The sequence below is a fragment of the Musca domestica genome, unplaced genomic scaffold (assembly GCF_030504385.1).
Source record: "Musca domestica strain aabys unplaced genomic scaffold, Musca_domestica.polishedcontigs.V.1.1 1, whole genome shotgun sequence".
In the NCBI taxonomy this organism is placed as follows: Eukaryota; Metazoa; Arthropoda; class Insecta; order Diptera; family Muscidae; genus Musca; species Musca domestica.
In genome coordinates this window covers 38,433,568-38,452,606 of record NW_026712114.1, presented here as the reverse complement: position 1 = coordinate 38,452,606, position 19,039 = coordinate 38,433,568, and the positions used below count along the sequence as shown (strand labels likewise).

Sequence of the window (19,039 nt, the reverse complement as noted above, 5' to 3'; positions counted from 1 at the left end):
CACAAGCAAGCGCTTCGCCGGGAATGGGCCGGAATACCGCAGAGCAACATTCGAGCAGCATGTGACGGTTTCATTGGCCTTTTGAAGGCCATAATTCGGGTCAAAGGTAACCAATTCGAACAAATCTAAACTCATTCTAAAATCTGATGCTATTTCCGAATTTTTTTGCTTTCATTCAATAAAATGTAAAAAAATATATGAAAGTTATAACATTGTTGCAGTTTTTTTATCTCACCCTGTAATGTAATGATCATCTTAAATGCTAAACTTTTGCCCGGTCCTTCTCATGGAAAATTCCGTGTCGATTGGTTTTTAAGTGTGATCTGCAAAGCGACTGCAAAGTCAATATTCTTGGTCCATTATAGCAAGCAATAGGATTCAATTTTGACCCCAATCATGGAAAATTTCGTGTGGATCGGACGATAATTGCAACCTGAATATAATAACATCAACACATAGTGTTTTAGGATGAAAAAATATTCCAAAATGTAAAATTTAATATTTGCTATGTTTCAGAACCTGCAAGAATCTCCTAGGTTTGGTAATTTTTTTCGATATCATAAAAAGAAAATCGGTTATTGTAGTAAAAACTTTTAGATTCTTGCATTTCTAGAAAAGACCTTTGGTATATTTTTACTTGATTTTCATAGAATTTATCCTTTTCTGGCAAGAGGTCATTCAGAATGGGAAGCAATTTTCAAAATCAGTTCAGAGCTTCTTGACTTATATTTGAATTAACTAACAAAAAAATATTAATATAATGTACATTTATATCAAATTATTCTCTAAAAATTTTTCCAAATATTGGATTTAATCTCTCTTCGATTTCCCCATGCATTTGCGGCATACCAGGTTAATAATTAGTTTCAAAATGAGCTTAACCAATAAAGCAATTATGTAAAACACTAAAAGTATACAAGCGTAGGCATCCAAATTGTTGGCCTCTACAAACGACATTGTCTTCAATGGACTTTGCATGTGCGGAGCTCCTTTGTAACGAATTACATATTCCAACCAATAAACGGCATTATCCTTGATTTTCAAAGGACGATCACGATAAAGATTCGAGAATTGTCTGACATTATTTCTATACGATGTATTTTCTAGAACTTCTTTGACTGTTTTCCGGATCACTTCCTCCGATAACGACTCGTCGTGCTCTATTGACAGACCATAACCTTTCATTACAACTTCTTCCATATTCATGGGTTGATCACCGAATATCGGTAAGCCGACCATGGGAACACCATAAAATTTCGCCTCTGTTATGCCTCCCTTGCCACCGTGACAGAAGAACAACACCGTTTTGGGGTGGCCCAAAATATCGGCTTGCGGCAGCCATTTTCGATAGAGTATATTCGTTGAATTTCCCGGTACATTCGATTCATCGTCACATTTCCATAAAACCCTTTGTGGTAGTTTCGAGAGTACATTGAAGACTTTTTCCAATGTCTGAGGTTGGAGATGTTTCGCTTTGACATTTGTGCCCAAACTGAAGAATATCACACCATGTTCAGCGGCACTGACAAATTCTTCAATGTCCTGGAAACGAAAATAGAAAATGAATACGAAACTTGGGGTAATTTTTAGCATAGATCTTACTTTGGGTAATGGTTTAGTTTCTTCGTCCAAATGAATGCCTCCAATTTCAATCATGCCAGGTACTAATGGACGCACAGGTTTTTCGGAAAAATGATGACTAAACAGGACTAAGGAGACACGTTCTTTGGCTTTTTCATAGCTGACATATTTATCGCTTGGAAAATATTTTCTGAAAGAAGATATTGATTTTTTTCATTTTTTTAATATCTATGAAATTATATTCACTAAAGTTCATTTCAATAGTTCTTAGAAAAATCTGGTCAATTTGTTATCATTAAATAAATCCCCAAAAATTAATCAATTTGAAAACCCATATTTTGAACCTAAAATAAATAGTGTCAGATTAACTTCAATTCTATTGCATTATAATATTACTATAACATTTTAATCTTCTTCCCAGATTGAGCTTATTGTTTGTTTTATTTTAGTACCTATCTTAGTATTTGCAATTTAAATGGACAGAAATTTTCTTTTGTGATATAATAAAACAAGCAAAGGCTAAAGTCGTGCGGGGCCGACCATGTTATACCCTACAATATTTTAGAAGCCCCCTTATGTCCAAATCCATTTTGGAAGATTTCGCTTTTGAAATTATATCATAGAGCACTTCCCAGATATTACCCTTAGCTTTTTGAACGGGAACATTTGGCCAATATTTACGCACTCCCTCGTGCTGCAAGTTGTTGTGGTCCTTTTTACAGCTAAATATATTCCAATGGTCATCCAAAATGCTGGAATTCTTTCCTGTCTTTAACTCTCTTCTCAGGCATGTCGATTGGCTTCAATTGTGTAATCAGAAAATTGTTTCTGTTTTTCATTTGAACCACAAAAATTTGCGATCATCTCCAAAAGGAAGAGGCCCCTCTGTATCTCCAAATTTAGACTCATCTGTATGATTTGCTTGTCTACGATATTTGGCTATATTCTACCCGTTGTCCTAAACTCTAATTTCATGCAAGATTTCGTGTGCTTAGGTTTATATTTGTAACCTTTTTAACGGCTGAAAAATCAGGAACATTTTTATTTGTTGGTCCATTTCAACCCCTAAATATATTGCGGATATCTTTGAAAACAATAGGCCTAGCCCTTCTGGGTCTAAACTTACCCTCGTGAGGATCGGACGATAATTGCAATCTGTTTATAATAACCCCAACCTGCGTTGTAAGGTGAAAAAATATTACAAAATATATACTTCAATATTATAAGTCAAATTGAAAAAATTGCATGCAATGAAAAATATGAAAAAATAAAAAAAATGTCACAAAATACAACAAAATCTATATTAACATCATTATTGATATCTTTTTATGCGATTTTCTTATATTTTATTCTTTTATGCCAGGAGGGCATTCTGAATTGACAACATTTGTCAAAATCTGTCCAGCCATTCTTGAGCATTCTAGATAACGTTCCCTTCCTTTGTATATACTCATTGTATATATTTCGCTAAATAGATCTGATATATTTACTATCGGCATCTACGTAACGGTTAGAATTGACCTGTTTGTCTATTTGTGAATTCGCTTGGATTAAAAATATTGCCAGTTTAATGAAAATTTTGACTTTTATTTAACATAAATGTTTTGGTCTATTTCACCCACTACACCGATAACCATCAAAATTGGAAGTCTTCTTCCCAGCCCTAATATCTAGCACCATGCTAAATTCTGTCGATTGGTCTATAATTGCGACCTGTAGAGCAACTGCAAAATCATTAAAGTTTTCAGTTTTTGGTCCATTTCAACCCCTAAATATTATGTTATCATCTCCCCTGTCCCACCTCCATTCTAAATTTCGTGAAGATCAGGCCATAACTGCGACCTGTAGAGTGATTACAAATTAACATGGACAGACGGACAGACGAACGGACGGACATACATAGCTAGATTGACACAGCTCGGCGAGATGGAGGATCCATATATACTTTCCTATGTGGGAAACCAATATTTTGAGGTGTTACATAAATTCTGGCCCAATCAAACTTATAATACCCCAACACATAGTGTTGAAGGGTATAAAAATCATCATAATTAGTTTTGTTATGCCTTCACCCTTGATTCTCACCGAAATCACGGTACTTCATGTCTCTTTGGTCGAAGTTCGTTGGAGGACATTTGGTCTCGATATAGACATGATTGCATGATAATTCTCAAAGGAAGTGTCCGATATATTTAGGACTTCGCACATCCTAAAATTTTTATGTGACTGGGTCCATATCTGGAGTAAAAATGGAGAATGAAGATCCAATATTTCTTTTACATGCCTCACAAGCGAACAATATTAAAAAAAAAAATAAAAACAAAGAATTTCAAAAGCGAAATTTAGAATGAGCCATTTGGAAAATGTTGCTGCTATATTAATTTAACTATACTTGCCGATATTTTTAATGATTTAAGCTACATCGTTAACCAGATTTTTTTTTTCAAATTTCGTAGTTTAAGCTCGTAATAATGGTAATAACAATATATTAATAATAATTATAATACTTATGAAGGGACACTTCTTTGTATAGGCCACATATAAGGTGTTTCATTTGAAAGGTGTTTTTCCTAAATAGTGATATTTCTGACTAAAAATGGCATCTAGCTTAACAAACCCAGGACCTAAATCATGCTTCAGCTGAAAGATGCGAACACATTCCAATAAACAAAAATGGCCAACACAGATGTATGGAGCTCATATCAAGACATGCACCTACTTCTTTTAGAGGTCAATAATCCGTCTAATGAGAAATCAAAATGCAAAATTCATTGGGACTGCAATCAAATATAAATAGACACTGCAATATGCGGACTATACTATATTATAGAGTAAATTGAAAATTTAGTGAGTGAAGTAATCATATCTTTCGAAAATTCTTCCGAAACCTTAAGATACTTAAAGCACAGCTACTGTTATACGAGAGTGATGACAGCTATTCTGGGGATTGAAATATTCTGAGTGGATAGTATCCGGTTAGTAGATCAAAATCTCAAAAGGATTATGGTTTCCCAGGTCAATTTTTTTCAGGGCCCCTCATAAAGGAACAGGAAGAAAATAGACTCAAAAGAGTTAAAGAGTTTCTTAGCTTGGCCGAAAGTGGAGAACTGCCAAATTTGGTTTTCTTCGATGAGAAAAAATTCGATGTCCAGCAGTTTGTAAACAAACAAAATGATCGTGTTTACTTGCCAAAGAGGTCAGCTGAAAATGAGCACCTTCGGTTTGCCACCAGAACTCAAACGTCGGCCATGGTAATGGTGTGGGCCGCCATAACAGCCGATAGTCGCTCTCCGCTCGTGTTAATCGACCATGGCATCAGAATAAATGCCGAATATTATCGCGAAAATATTCTTGAGGGTGTATTAAAGCCTTAGGCACGCAAACATTTTGGCCGCAGACCTTGGGCATTCCAACTGGACTCAGCACCATCGGACTCAGCACGCACCACCCAAGAATGGTTACAAAATGAGGTTCCCGCTTCATTCCGTTAGACTATTATGGCACTAAACAAATACTAAAGTGTCGATCACCGGGAATGGGCCAAAATACCGCAGAGTAACATTCGGGCGGCGTGCGATCGTTTTGTTGACGGTTTGAAGGTCATAATTCTTGCCAAAGTTAACCAATTTTGAGAAATCTAAACTAAAATTTGATGCTATTTTCGACTTTTAAATTAAAAATAATGGCGTTTGACTTTGTTGCAGTTTTTTTGTACGTAGTATTTATAGGAATTGACACTTCGAATATGATATGTTATATTTAAGATTTAAAAACCTTTAGGACACTCGATTTGCCATAATTTAAAATTTCGCACATTAGTTGTTTTTCTCGTCAATATTTACATTTTCGTCGTCTTTGAATGTGTAAATTAATGGTCTATGCTTCGTTGTCCAATTCTATTTTTCTCACAGCCAATACTTAATGCAATAGATCTTTAGAACAAATTACTTTACGCACATCTCTACTAACGTTATTTCCGATTTTCAGAAAGATTTTTAAGATCATCTAAAACACTCACTCATATATAGGTTTTGACCATTTATCACGCAATCGAGTCAGCACAGATTCCACGGCGTTTGCCAATACATTTTTCAAACGAAACCCGAATCCGGTAGTATCCGCTGCCATATTCATCATTGTCGTAACAGTATACGACATTTCAAGGGGATTGCCCATAAGATTTGATATGGCTATTATGGGTATATTTGGCCATAACAGAACTACGGGACAGTCGAAGTGTTCAGCTAAACCAAAAAAGTAGTCACCAGCAAAGTAACCCCAAAGTATTAAATCGAAATTGTTGCCAGTATTATAAATTAATTCCTTCATTTTGGGGTCATCCAAAATATCTCCTTGGCCAACAATCATAGTTTTGTACATTTCCATGAAACTTTTAACTCGTGCCAAGCCACTGTATTGTGTCGAATTCACAGCCATTGTCATATCCAATAGGCCCTTATCAAGTTTTATATGTTTCATGGACGGATGTAACCAGTCTTCTTTCAGTGGTAATACCGATATAATTGTTACGTTGTGATGTCGCATGGCCATTTGTCGGGCCACCGATATTTCAAAGATTACATGCGAAGGACTTGAAGATGGTAACAGCGCTAAAATATTTGCCGACTCAGCATTTTCAATGAGGCAACATAATGATAATGCTGCCAGCACCAATAGCAAATTACGCGTGGGAATATTATTCATTGTCACGCTTATAGATCGATTTTAAAAATTTCAATAACGCGCCGTTCAGAATCGTTCGATATGTTAGCAATTGTGAAACTAAAATGAAATGCTTTCTAATATAATCTATTGAGTTATTTTATCGTTGAATGTGTGTTTACCTGTTTCAGGGTAGACACACTGTTGGGAAAAGCTTCTTATCTGTTAAAAACAACCACTATTTGAAAAGTCATGATCCATGTGGGTCGCTATGTCTACTGAATTGCTTATCAATTGAAAATAATCAACTTCAATTGAATACCTATTATATGGACAATACTTTCATTAGTTAAAGTGATTAATCAAAATGATTAGTCATTGTGAAATCTGGAAATTATGATATTTTGAAAAGAACCAAACACAAACTAATTTCAGCTGAGTTTTTTTATAGACAGCTTCAAGAAAATCATTCATAAATGACCTAAGCTGAAAGAGTCTTAGCAATGCTGAAGGGAGTTTTCATGTGTGAACAGCTGGGAATGCTTTCATAGACGAGATAAGCCGAGCATTTTCTCTACCCGAGCTGAGAGTACATTTTTTCTCATAAACGAGCTAAAGAGAGTACTTTTTATCATGGATGGGCTAAAGCAAGTTTTGTGCAAGTTAGATTCCAGTTGAATGGAATGGAATCTACTGAAGGGAAAATGTTTCTCAGAGACGAGCTGAAGGAGCCATTCTCAGCTGGGAATACTTTTATAGACGATATAAGCTAAAGGGAGCGTTTCTCTACGCGAGCTGAGGATAGTCTTTTTCTCATAGACGAGCTAAAGAGTGTACTTTTCATCATGGATGGGCTAAAGCAAGTTGTGTACTAATAAAGGCACAGTTGAATGGGATGGAATCTAATCTCAACTGAAGGAACAAATTTGTCTCAAAGACGAGCTGAAGGAGCCATTCGCAGCTGGGAATGCTCTTATAGACGATATAAGCTAAAGGGAGCGTTTCTCTACGCGAGCTGAGGATAGTCTTTTTCTCATAGACGAGCTAAAGAGAGTACTTTTCATCTTGGATGGGCTAAAGCAAGTTGTGTGCTAATAAAAGGGCAGTTGAATGGAATGTAATCTGATCTCAGCTGAAGGGAAATTTTTTTCTCAGAGACGAGCTGAAGTGGGTCATTTACTCATAAACGAGTTGAAGGGAGTCTTTTTTCAAAGACTAGCTAAAGGCAATCGTCTCAGACGAAATAAAGGCTGTCTTTTTATCATAGATGGGCAGAAGGAAGTCTTTTTTTTTTTTTTAGTCGAGGACTTGAATGAAGACTTTTACTCACAGACGAGCAAAAGGTAGTCGTTGTCTCACAGACGAGTTGAAGGTAATATTTTTCCGAAAATGAAGTATAGGAAACGTTTTTTTCGAAGACAGGGAGTATTTTTCTCATGGACGGGCTGAGGAAGTCTTTGTGGTATAGACGATCTGAAGGGAGTATTTTTTCTCACAGAAGATCTGAAGGAAATATTTTTTTTCCCAAAATGAGGTATAGGAAGTGTTTCTCTCGAAGAGAAGTTGAAGGGAGTATTTTTCTCATGAACGAGCTGAGGAAGTCTTTGTGGTAATATTTTTCCCAAAATGAGGTTTAGGATGTGTTTTTTTTTTTTTCGAAGACAAGTTGAAGGGAGTATTTTTCTCATGGACGAGCTGAAGGGAGTTTTTTTCACAGAAGAGCAGAAGGCAATATCCTTCCGAAAATGGGTTATAGAAAGTGTTTCTCTCGAAGACAAGTTTAAGGGAGTATTTTTCTCATGGACGAGCTAAGGAACTATATGTATCATAGACATGTTTAAGGAAGTATTTTTTCTGGGACGTGCTGAAGGGATTATTATTATTGTCCTAGACGAGCTAAAGGGAGTCGTGTGTCATAGACGAGATCAGTCTTTGGAGTCTTTTCTCTTGGACAAACTGAAGGGAATCTTTTTGTCATAACCGATCTGAAACTAGTCTTTGTGTCATCGGCAAGTTGAGGGGAGTCTTTGTTGAATAGACGAATTGAATGGTCACATCCGAGCCGAATGGATTTTTTGTGTCATAGCCGAGTTGAAGGTAGTATTTTTCTTACAAACGATTTGAAGGAAGTCTATTTCCCACAGGCGAGTTAAAGGAAGAATATTTCTTACAGACGAATTGAAGGCAGCCGTTTTCTAACAGACGAGCTTAAGGGTGTTTTTCCTTCGAAGACGAGCTGAAGAGAGTCATTCTCTCGAGAACAAGGTGCAGAAGAGATGATGATCGACCGTGGCATCAGAATAAATGCCGAAAATAAATTGGAGGGTGTATTAAAGCCTTGGGCACACGCTAACATTTTGATCGCATCCTACACAGCACGCGCCACCCAAGAATGGTTCCGGTGCACAATGGCCACCAAAATCTCCAGATACCAATCCGTTGGACTATTGTGTCTGCAGTATTTTGGAAAGCAAGGTTGGCACTAATAATTACCAAAGTGTCGATCACATCAAGCAAGCGCTTCACCGGCAATGGTCCAAAATACCGCAGAGCAACATTCGGGCAGCGTGTTACGGTTTCATTGGCCGCTTGAAGGCCATAATTCGTGCAATGACCATGACCAATTCGAACAAATCTAAACTTATTCTAAAATGTGATGCCATTTCCGACATTTTGTTGCTTTCATTCAATACAATTGAAAAAAATGTAAAAATTATGTCGTTTGACTCTGTTGCAGTTTTATTTTTATCTCACCCTGTACATGTAACAACGTTTTGTTAAATTATTACTGCCGGCAAAATGTTTTTAATTTGCAGACGTATGTTTGCGTAAATCAAAATATTTGCCATTCTTATCTGTTTGTTGATGTGACGTATAGGCGCTAGTTTATGTTTGAATAAAAAAGTTAAAAGTCATTGCCTCAAGTTACTTATAAACAAAATATAGATTTACATCCAAAAGAGTAGCAAATTATTAGAGAATTAATTAATTTGTAGAGATATTAAATTCTGAAAGTAAATATTTAAATCCGCTGACACTTTTATCATTTCATTTTAAGTCAAATAAATTGTGAATACTCACTCATAAACCTCCTTCGATGTCATGTCTCGCATAAGCTTAAACGTTTTGTCCACAATAAAAGCGAATATATTTTTCAAACGAAATAGAAAACCATTCGTATCAGCCGATAGATTAATCATTGATGACACGGTATACGTGATATCGAACGGATTTCCAATTATTTCCAAAATATCAGTAATTGGTATATTTGGCCATAGCAAAGCAACGGGGCAATTAAAGTGTTCCGCCAAGCCGTACATGAAATCACCAAATATATAACCGAATAACATTAAATCGTATTTATTATTTCGGTTATTTTGAAGTTCCAACATTTTTGGATCCTCCAAAATGTCGGCCAGGGATAAAATAAAATTTTTAAACATTGAAACGGCACCGAACACACGCGCTATTCCCGTTTTACTGGTTGAATTTATGGCTGCATTCATATCAATATAACCATGATCCAATTGAATGTGGGTGATGCTCGGATGCATCCATTCCGGTTTAAGGGGTAGAACTGATACAACGGTAACATTGTGATTACGCACTGCCAGTTCCTTGATCACGGCCATTTCAATGATCAGATGTGACGAGCTCGGTGAGGGAAGGAGAGCAAGAATATTTGCTCCCTCTGTTACACTGAGTGATAGGCAAACTGCCAACACAAAAGATATTGTTATTGAAATCTGCTTCATATTCCAAGCACGTTTAATTTATCAGAGGAGAATATGAAACGACCGATCACGGCAATGTCTACTTATATACTGAAACAAAATTTAGTGGCGATTTCAACGACAGTGGTGGTAGGTAACGGTCAAATCTATCTTATCGCCTTTTACAAAAAAAATCTCAATTGTATACTAAAACTTTGTATAAGGCAACAAAGTTTTAGTTTAAAATTAATAAGATAACCCATTATTTGGGACTTTTTCCTGGGTGTAAAAAAAAAATAAATCAACACTTGGCACATGACCCAACTATTTCATATTTGAACTGAAATCAAATAAAGTGAAATCAAAAAAAAAAAATGTGGTAACTTCGGCCGGATCAAAATTTTTAAATCCTCCACCATGATATGTACAAAGTCAAAATGAGGACCTATATTAACAATTTCTTTTCTAAGGCAGTTGGACACCCCTTAGAAACTTCCGTTCAAAAACTTGGGGAAAGCCATCAGAATACTGAATATAGAGTGGTACCGTTATATGGGAGATATACCACAATATGGACCTTTATTTACTTTTTTTGCAAGGTAGTTAGGAAACCGTTACAACCTTTAAATACCGAGGGGGTACCACTATAGGGGGACTATACGGAAAAGTTGACCGATATAGCACATATACGAACCAACTTCAGATTCAAAAAGAATGTGTACAAAATTGCCATCTCAGTTTCTTCGAATGATAACGTGGTTACAACAGAAGAACAGACAGACGGACATGGCTAAATCGGATTAGAGTTTTACGCTGCTCATGAATATGTTGGTTCTAAAATGATAACTTTGACGAGTTACAAATTTATTATACCCACCATGTTATGGTGGTGGACGGTATAAAAATAAAGTAAATAAAGCAGTTAAGTTCAATCCGTTATACCTTACACATGTTAGAAAATAACTCATGTAAAAATATGTGAGTTAATGCCGAAATTCCAGTATTTGAGGGGTATGCTTCAGATTTGCCATTAGGAAAATCCAATCCAAATTACAATCAATTCTATAAACAAATTAGAAAGTATCAATCGGTTTTTCGGCCCTTAATCAATGTCTCTTTGTTTACATAAATATTGACTTGAGGTATGATTATTCAAACTTCTGACCCTTTATGAGTGAGGTACCAGAAGGAGTGCTTCTATATATTCCATCTTTACACCAGATCTAGTGTTAATAAAAGTATTGGACATTTTAAAACAATTCGGTGACATTTTAAGACAATTGGATTAGATTGGAGATTGGATAGATTTTGGCTATACACAATGGTACCAGAAGGAGTACTGAATCGGATATTTTCAAAGATTCTTAAAACCGCAATTTCGATGAGATACGTTTTGTCCGTATCAAATGATATATGCTCACTGTAACCATATGGCTAAAGGTATAAAAACGTGGCTAAAGTCAACAAAATAATAAATATCGGGGGAAAGTCATGGACAAATGTTGCTTTCGTAAAAATTATTCTGCAAAAAAGTAGAGAACTCTTTACGAAATCCGAATTTTTAACTGATTTCGTGGCCAAAGGCGGAAAAATATCGAATAAAGAGAAATGTCATAAATGGGTGCTATTGAAAAACATGAACCTATGTGGACAATTTCTGCCACAGTAGGTAGAGCCCATTATGAGCTGTGACTACCGAATTATATTCCATTACTAATTACATTGCTTAAATTATCAAAATGCCGAATACGGGAATGTATGGGGATATAAGAAAACATGGACCTATATAGAACATTTTCTGTCACTGGAAGAGGAAACCATTATGAAATCCAAATAACGAATTTTAACCTATTTCGCTAGCAACTATGACTAAGATCGCCAACATAATTTTAAAAAATAGTAATCTTGTATAACTTTCTAATTCTACAATGGAAACATTGGCTTATACCAACTGATGGAAAAATCAAATTTGAAGTGTTTTACTATATACATTTTTATAATCTTATCATTATACCCTACAACACTATGTGTTGGGGGTATTATAAGTTTGATTGGGCCAAAAATTATGTAACACCACGAAATATTGGTTTCCCACATAGGAAAGTATATATGGATCATCCTAGCTCGCCGAGCTGAGTCGATCTAGCTATGTATGTCCGTCCGTCCGTCTGTCCGTCTGTCCATGTTAATTTGTAATCACTCTACAGGTCGCAATTATGGCCCGATCTTCACGAAATTTGGAATGGAGGTCGGGGTTGGGCCAGAATAGAACCCTATTTCTTTTGGAGATGATCGCCAAATGTTTAGGGGTTGAAATGGACCAAATACTGAAAAAATTTCGGATTTTGCAGTAGCTATACAGGTCGCAATTATAGACCAATCGACGCGGAATTTCGCATGTAGCTAGAGTTTAGGGCTGGCAAGAAGCCTACCAATTTGGGTGGTCATCGGATAATATTTAGCGGATAAAATAGAACATATCTTTTGTGTTGAAAAAATTCAACATTTTTCATTAAACCGCGAATATTTTAAATCCTGGCGAAATCACAAAGCCATCACAAGGTTACTTCTGAACTTTACATTGATGTTAACATCCAACAAATCGGATATATAGCAAAATATGTGCGATATATACGTCTATGAAAGAAGATATGCTTGAAAGATCTCTTATATGTCGAGAACGGCTGAACTGATTTCGACAGTTCTCATTAATTCAGAATGGCCTCTTGGCAGGAAAGAAAACCCGTCTAAAAAAATCGCATAAAAATATCTCTCTAAAGATGAAAATATTGATTTTGTAAAATTTTCTCATATTTTTTCAATTTTGTCATATTTTTGGCATATTTTCATTTTGAATTAAACATTTGGTAATATTTCTACAGCTAACAAAACTAAGTAGTTAGGATATCAGGATGTCATATACAGATCGCATTTATGGCCCGATTCTTACGAAATTTTGCATGGGGATAAGATGAGGGTCAGAATAGATGCCTACTCTTTTTGGAGATGATCGCCATATATTTAGGGGTTGAAATGGACCAAAAAAACTGCAAAATTGTCAGCAGGTCGTAATTATCTCCCGATCCTCACGCCCATTTTAATGGGGGTTACCGCACATTGCAAAAGCCAAGCAGTTTCGGATGGCCATCCAAAAATATTCAATGTGTGAAATAGTTTGCCAACTTTTGTAGACTAAATACGAAAATGTCCATTCCAGCGACATCTACCAATAAATTGGAAATGATCAAATTTAAGTTGCTATTATCCGAAAATTAGAGAACGAAACATGATGGTTTTCTTTTATTATTTGTCACAATATCTTGTGGAGTTCTTTCGATTATCTCGCCTATATAAACTGTATGGTTTATTATAGTGTTGTAGGGTATTCAACGGTCGGCCCCGCTCGACTGTAGCCTTTGCTTACTTGTTTTTAATAAAAACAAAAAAATTAAAAACGAAAACGAAGTGTTTAAATTGTCGCTACACAATCGTTATCGTATTTTAACCTAATTTCTTTGTGTACCAATTTTTACTTGATGAATATCAAGCGTGAAGTTCAGCGAATTCTGAATGGTTGAGGTAACTCCGGAATATTCAACTCAATCCATTGTTTTCAAAAACGCTTTTTGTACTTAATTTTATTTTTTTAAATATGTGCGACAATTTAAAGTGAAGAACATATTATTTTGTGTGAAATAAATCATACAACTTATACAGGGTGAAATAAAAATAAAACTGCCACAAATCAAACACCATAATTTTTATATTTGTTTTAATTGTATTGAATGAAAGCAAAAAATGTCGGAAATAATATCAAATTTTAGAATAAGTTTAGATTTGTTTGAACGGCCAATGAAACCAGCCCACGCTTCCCGAAGGTTGCTCTGCGGTATTTTGGCCAATTCCCGGCGAAGCGCTTCCTCAAGGTTATCGACACTTTGGTATTTTTTAGTGCCAAACTTGCTTTCCAAAATACTCCAGACACCATAGTCCAACGGATTGGTATTCGGCGATTTTGGTGACCTCATTTTGTAACTATTCTTGGGTGGCGCGTGCTGAGTGCGATGGTGCTGATTTCTGTTGGAATGCCCAAGGTCTGCGACCAAAATGTTTGCGAGCCCTAGGCTTTAATACACCCTCCAGAATATTTTCGCAATAATATTCGGCAGTTATTCTGATGCCACGGTCGATTAATACGAGCGGAGAGCGAACAACGGCTTTTATGGCGGTCCGCACTATCACCATGGCGGCGCTTGAGTTCTGGTGGCCAACAGAAGGTGCACATTTTTAGCTGACCTCTTTGGCAATTAAACACGATCATTTTGTTTGTTTACAAACTGCTGGACAACGAATGTTTTCTCATCGGAAAAAAACAAATCCGGCAGTTCACCACATTCGACCAAGTGAAGAACTCTTTAGCTCTTTTGAGTCTATTTTCTTTCTGCTGCGGTGTAAGTTCTTGCACTTGTTGGAATATCAATGGCTTTACCCCGAGCTAATTTTTCAATAATTGCCGAATGGAATATTGCTATATGTTCAGCTCACCAGCCATTTTTCGGCCACTGCGACGCGGGTTTCGATCTAGTCGCTTCTCTACTTTTCGAACCATTTCTGCTGATGTTGCTGTTTTCTTCCGTCCACTTCCTTGACGTCGGGCTATGCTACCAGTATCTCGGTAACGAGCGATTGCACGAGACACAAAAGATTTATTCACATTTAAATGCTGGAGTGCTCTAGTCACTTGTGGTTTTCCAGCCAAATATAAAGAAATCACACTATCACGCTGGAATTCCATCACGAATAAATGTTTTTCTGGAAAATTCTGACCAAAATCCTTTTGTACGCTTGTAAACAATATAATGAGCTGTCACTGGAATAATTTTAACAGCTGTCGGAGGAGTGGCTTAGAAATGACATCAGTCTGCACAAAAAAATGATGTTATGTATTCCGCTTATAAGTCAGAACCCACTGGACAGATTTTGACAATTCTCACCAACTCGGGATGGCCTCTTGCCAGAATGGAATAAAATCTAAGAAGATCGCGAAAAATATGCCAATAAAAAGTGAATATTTCTTATCAAAATTTTTTATCGCATGTGATTTTTATACCCTACACCACAAGGTGGTCAGGGTATTATGTCTTTGTGCATTTGTTTGTAACAGGCAAAAGAAAGCGAGATAGACCCATAGTTCCTTTTGATGATCTGCATAGAATCACATTCTGAGTCGATTTATGCATGTCCGTCCGTCCGTCTGTCCGTCCGTCCGTCTGTCCATGTATTTTTGTAAACAAAGTACAGGTCGCATTTATTGCCCGATCCAGATGAAAATTTGCACAAATTATTTGTTTGGTCCAAGGACGAACCCTATTGAAATTGGAGATAATCGGTCAAAATTTAGATATAGCTCCCATATATATCTTCGTCCGATTTGCCTTTTATTGTGCACTAAACGTGTAATATCAGTCCGAATTGTATGGAATTTTGCATATACACCCAAATTAGGCCTGAAAATATGTATGCCAAATTTGATCGAAATCGGTTCAGATATAGCTATAGCTCCCATATATATTGTTCATCCGATTTGTTATTTTTGCCCTCCGCAGCCGTAATATGCACACTGCAACAACAATATTTGGGGAAATATATCAAATACAACTCAGAAATACATTTGATAAATTTTATCGAGATCGGTTCAGATTTCGATATAGCTCCCATATATAACTTCGTCCGATTTACCTTTTATTGTGCACCAAACGTCTAATATTTGTCTAAATGGGACGGAATTTGGCACATACAACCGAATTGAGTCTGGAAGCTAGTATGTCAAATTTGGTGAAGATCGGTTCAGATATAGCTATAGCTCCCATATATATTATTCATCCGATTTGTTATATTTGTTACCCACAGCAGTAATATGCACTCTGTAACAACGATATTCAGGGAAATATATCAAATACAGCTCGAAAATATCTTTGCTAAATTTTATCGAGATCGGTTCAGATTTGGATATAGCTCCCATATATATCTTTTTCCGATTTCAAATTAATTGTGCACCAAATGGGCAATACAATTCCGAATTTAAATGATACAAATGCTTCTGCATATTTAGTCCTTTGAACTTTAAATTATAATTATAATCATAGGGTGTATGATTGAATTCTCCCATAAAAACTTTTAATTGTTATGTGGAGCTCAAGTAAATTAGCAAAGTGGTGTAGGGTATCATAAAGTCGGCCCGCTCGACTTTAATACTTTCTTTACTGGTTTTATATTTGTCTTACAATTTTGATTCGTAATTTTTTTAGTATTTTTACACCCTGTAACACTAAGTGTTGAGAGTATTATATTCAGGTCGCAAATATCGCCCGATTCTCACGAAATTTTTCATGAAGGTAGGGTTAGGGTCAGAATAGAAGCATATTGTTTTTAGGATGTATATTTACGGTTTCAAATGGACCAACAAATTTAAATTTTCCTGATTTTGAAGTCGCTTTACAGGTCACATGAAGAGAGAGAGATAAGGGCAAGACATTAGTCCAACATTTTGGTCATTTTTATACCCTACACCACAAGGTGGTTAGGGTATTATGTCTTTGTGCATTTGTTTGTAACAGGCAGAAGGAAACGAGATAGACCCATAGTTCCTTTTGATGATCTGCATAGAATCACATTCTGAGTCGATTTATGCATGTCCGTCCGTCCGTCTGTCCATGTATTTTTGTAAACAAAGTACAGGTAGCATTTATTGCCCGATCCAGATGAAATTTTGCAAAGATCTTTTGTTTGGCCCAAGGACGAACCCTATTGAAATTGAAGATAATCGGTCAAAATTTAGATATGGCTCCCATATATATCTTCGTCCGATTTGCCTTTTATTGTGAACCAAACGTGTAATATCAGCCCGAATTGTATGGAATTTTGCATATACACCCAAATTAGGCCTGAAAATATATGTGCCAAATTTGATCGAAATCGGTTCAGATATAGCTATAGCTCCCATATATATTTTTCATCCGATTTGTTATTTTTGTCCTCCGCAGCCGTAATACGCACTCTGTAACAACAATATTTGGGGAAATATATCAAATGCAGCTCAGAAATACCTTTGCTCAATTTTATCGAGATCGGTTCAGATTTGGATATAGCTCCCATATATAACTTCGTCCGATTTAATTTTTTTTTGGGCCCCAAACATCTAATATTTGTCCAAATGGGATGAAATTTGGCACTAACGACCGAAGCTAGTACTAGAAGCTAGTATGTCAAATTTGGTGAAGATCGGTTCAGATATAGCTATAGCTCCCATATATACTATTCATCCGATTTGTCATATTTGCTACCCACAGCCGTAATATGCACTCCGTAACAACGATATTCAGGGAAATATATCAAATACAGCTCAGAAATATCTTTGCCAAATTTTATCGAGATCGGTTCCGATATGGATATAGCTCCCATATATATTTTTATCCGATTTTAAATTAACTGTGCACCAAATGGGCAATACAAGCTCGAATTTAAAAGACACAAATGCTTCGGCATATTTATTCCTTTGAATTTTAAATTATAATTATAATCATAGCGTATATGATTGAATTCTCTCATAAAAACTTTTAATTGTTATGCGCAGCTCTACTAAATTAGCAAAGTGGTTTAGGGTATCATAAAGTCGGCCCCGCCCGACTTTAAAACTTTCTTTCCTGTTTTTTTTTTTTTTTTTTTGTAACAAATATCATTTCTATATAATAAATTTGAGTTCGCTTAAAACCAAAGTTCTTGGCGTATAAGGAATATTTTCCCAAAAATGTAGTCCATATAGCTTTTGATCCGATTATTCTTATTTTATAAATTGTAAATTACAAATACTACTTACTTGTACATATCTTTCGATAAAATATCTCGTATCTTCATAAATACATTCTCAACTCCGGTTGCAATTATATTTCTCAGACGAAAACTGAAACCTTCAGGGTTAGATGCAACATGGTGTCTTGTCGTCATGGTGTACGATAATTCCAATGGGTTTCCAATTAAATCTAAAATTGCCGTAGACGGTACATTGGGCCGTATTAAAGCCACAGGACAGTCGAAATGTTCAGCCAAACCGAAGAAGAAATCAAAAAACATATAACCGTGTAACATCAAATCAAATTTATTATCTCGATTATTCATTAAATCCAAAATTTTTGGATCCTCGAGTATTTTTCCCAACGATGCTAGAACTTCTCTCATCAATGGCAAAGTATTGGCAAGTCGATTAAAATTCGATTTTTTAGTGGTGTGTATAACATTATCGAGGTCTATGAGGCCACTATCTAGTTGCAAATGTTTCATATTCGGATATAACCATTCGGGTTTCAGAGGTATGACAGTAAGCAGAGTAACATTGTGATTGCGCGCAACCAAACCTTCGATGACATTCATTTCAATTACCAGATGTGAAGGACTCGGAGTTAATAGTAGGGAGAAAATATTTGCCCCTTCTGTGATGTTGGTGCCGAGACATGTTATTAGGAAAAATGTTGTTAAAACTTTGTGCATATTCCGATTTGTTTTCGCGTACTACAATTATTTTATAATCTATCAGCACAATGACCAAAATTTAACTAACCAAAATTCAAATTTGAATTCAACAGTAATTGTTGATGGACACTGGGCAACATAAAAATACACAATATGTTCACTAAGATACGATTATGAAATAGAAAAATGTTGGTTGTAAATTTACTCTTTGGATTATATAGGGTGAGTTTTTAAGAACTATAGGAATGTTTTTCGAAAAACATACAATTAGAAAAATTCATGAAAAAAAATCATTATCGGCTAACGTCTTCGTTAAGGCCCTATATACAGGGTGAGATGTAAAACCTGCAACCAATTTCAGACTGCTGTCATATCAAAGCCACTCGTCCGACAGCTTTTAAAATTATTCCAGTTACAGCTCATTATATTGTTAAGAAGCCTACAAAAGCATTTGGTGAGAAATTTCCAGAAAAAAGTTATTCGTGATGGAATTCAAACATGATAGTGTGATTTCTTTATATTCGGCGGGAAAACCACAAGTGGCTATCGTTAGCACT

The 19,039-nt window shown here is 35.9% G+C and overlaps 1 protein-coding gene across 3 annotated transcripts; it reads right to left on the bottom strand.

Moving 5' to 3' along the window:
* Window positions 1–707: 707 nt before the first annotated feature.
* LOC101897074 (UDP-glycosyltransferase UGT5) lies at window positions 708–18,550 on the bottom strand. Of its 3 annotated transcripts, none has more exons than XM_011297408.3 (3): window positions 17,833–18,550; window positions 1,603–1,771; window positions 708–1,542 (listed from the first exon to the last, which is right to left on the bottom strand). In XM_011297408.3, exons 1-3 carry the CDS (start codon window positions 18,498–18,500, stop codon window positions 811–813), a joined length of 1,569 nt encoding a protein of 522 aa, XP_011295710.2. In that variant the 5' UTR covers window positions 18,501–18,550; the 3' UTR covers window positions 708–810. The 3 variants fall into 3 exon arrangements, with proteins under 3 accessions (XP_011295710.2, XP_011295709.2, XP_005191127.2); XM_011297407.3 differs by lacking the exon at window positions 17,833–18,550 and adding an exon at window positions 9,325–10,059; XM_005191070.4 differs by lacking the exon at window positions 17,833–18,550 and adding an exon at window positions 5,600–6,383.
* Window positions 18,551–19,039: the final 489 nt, after the last annotated feature.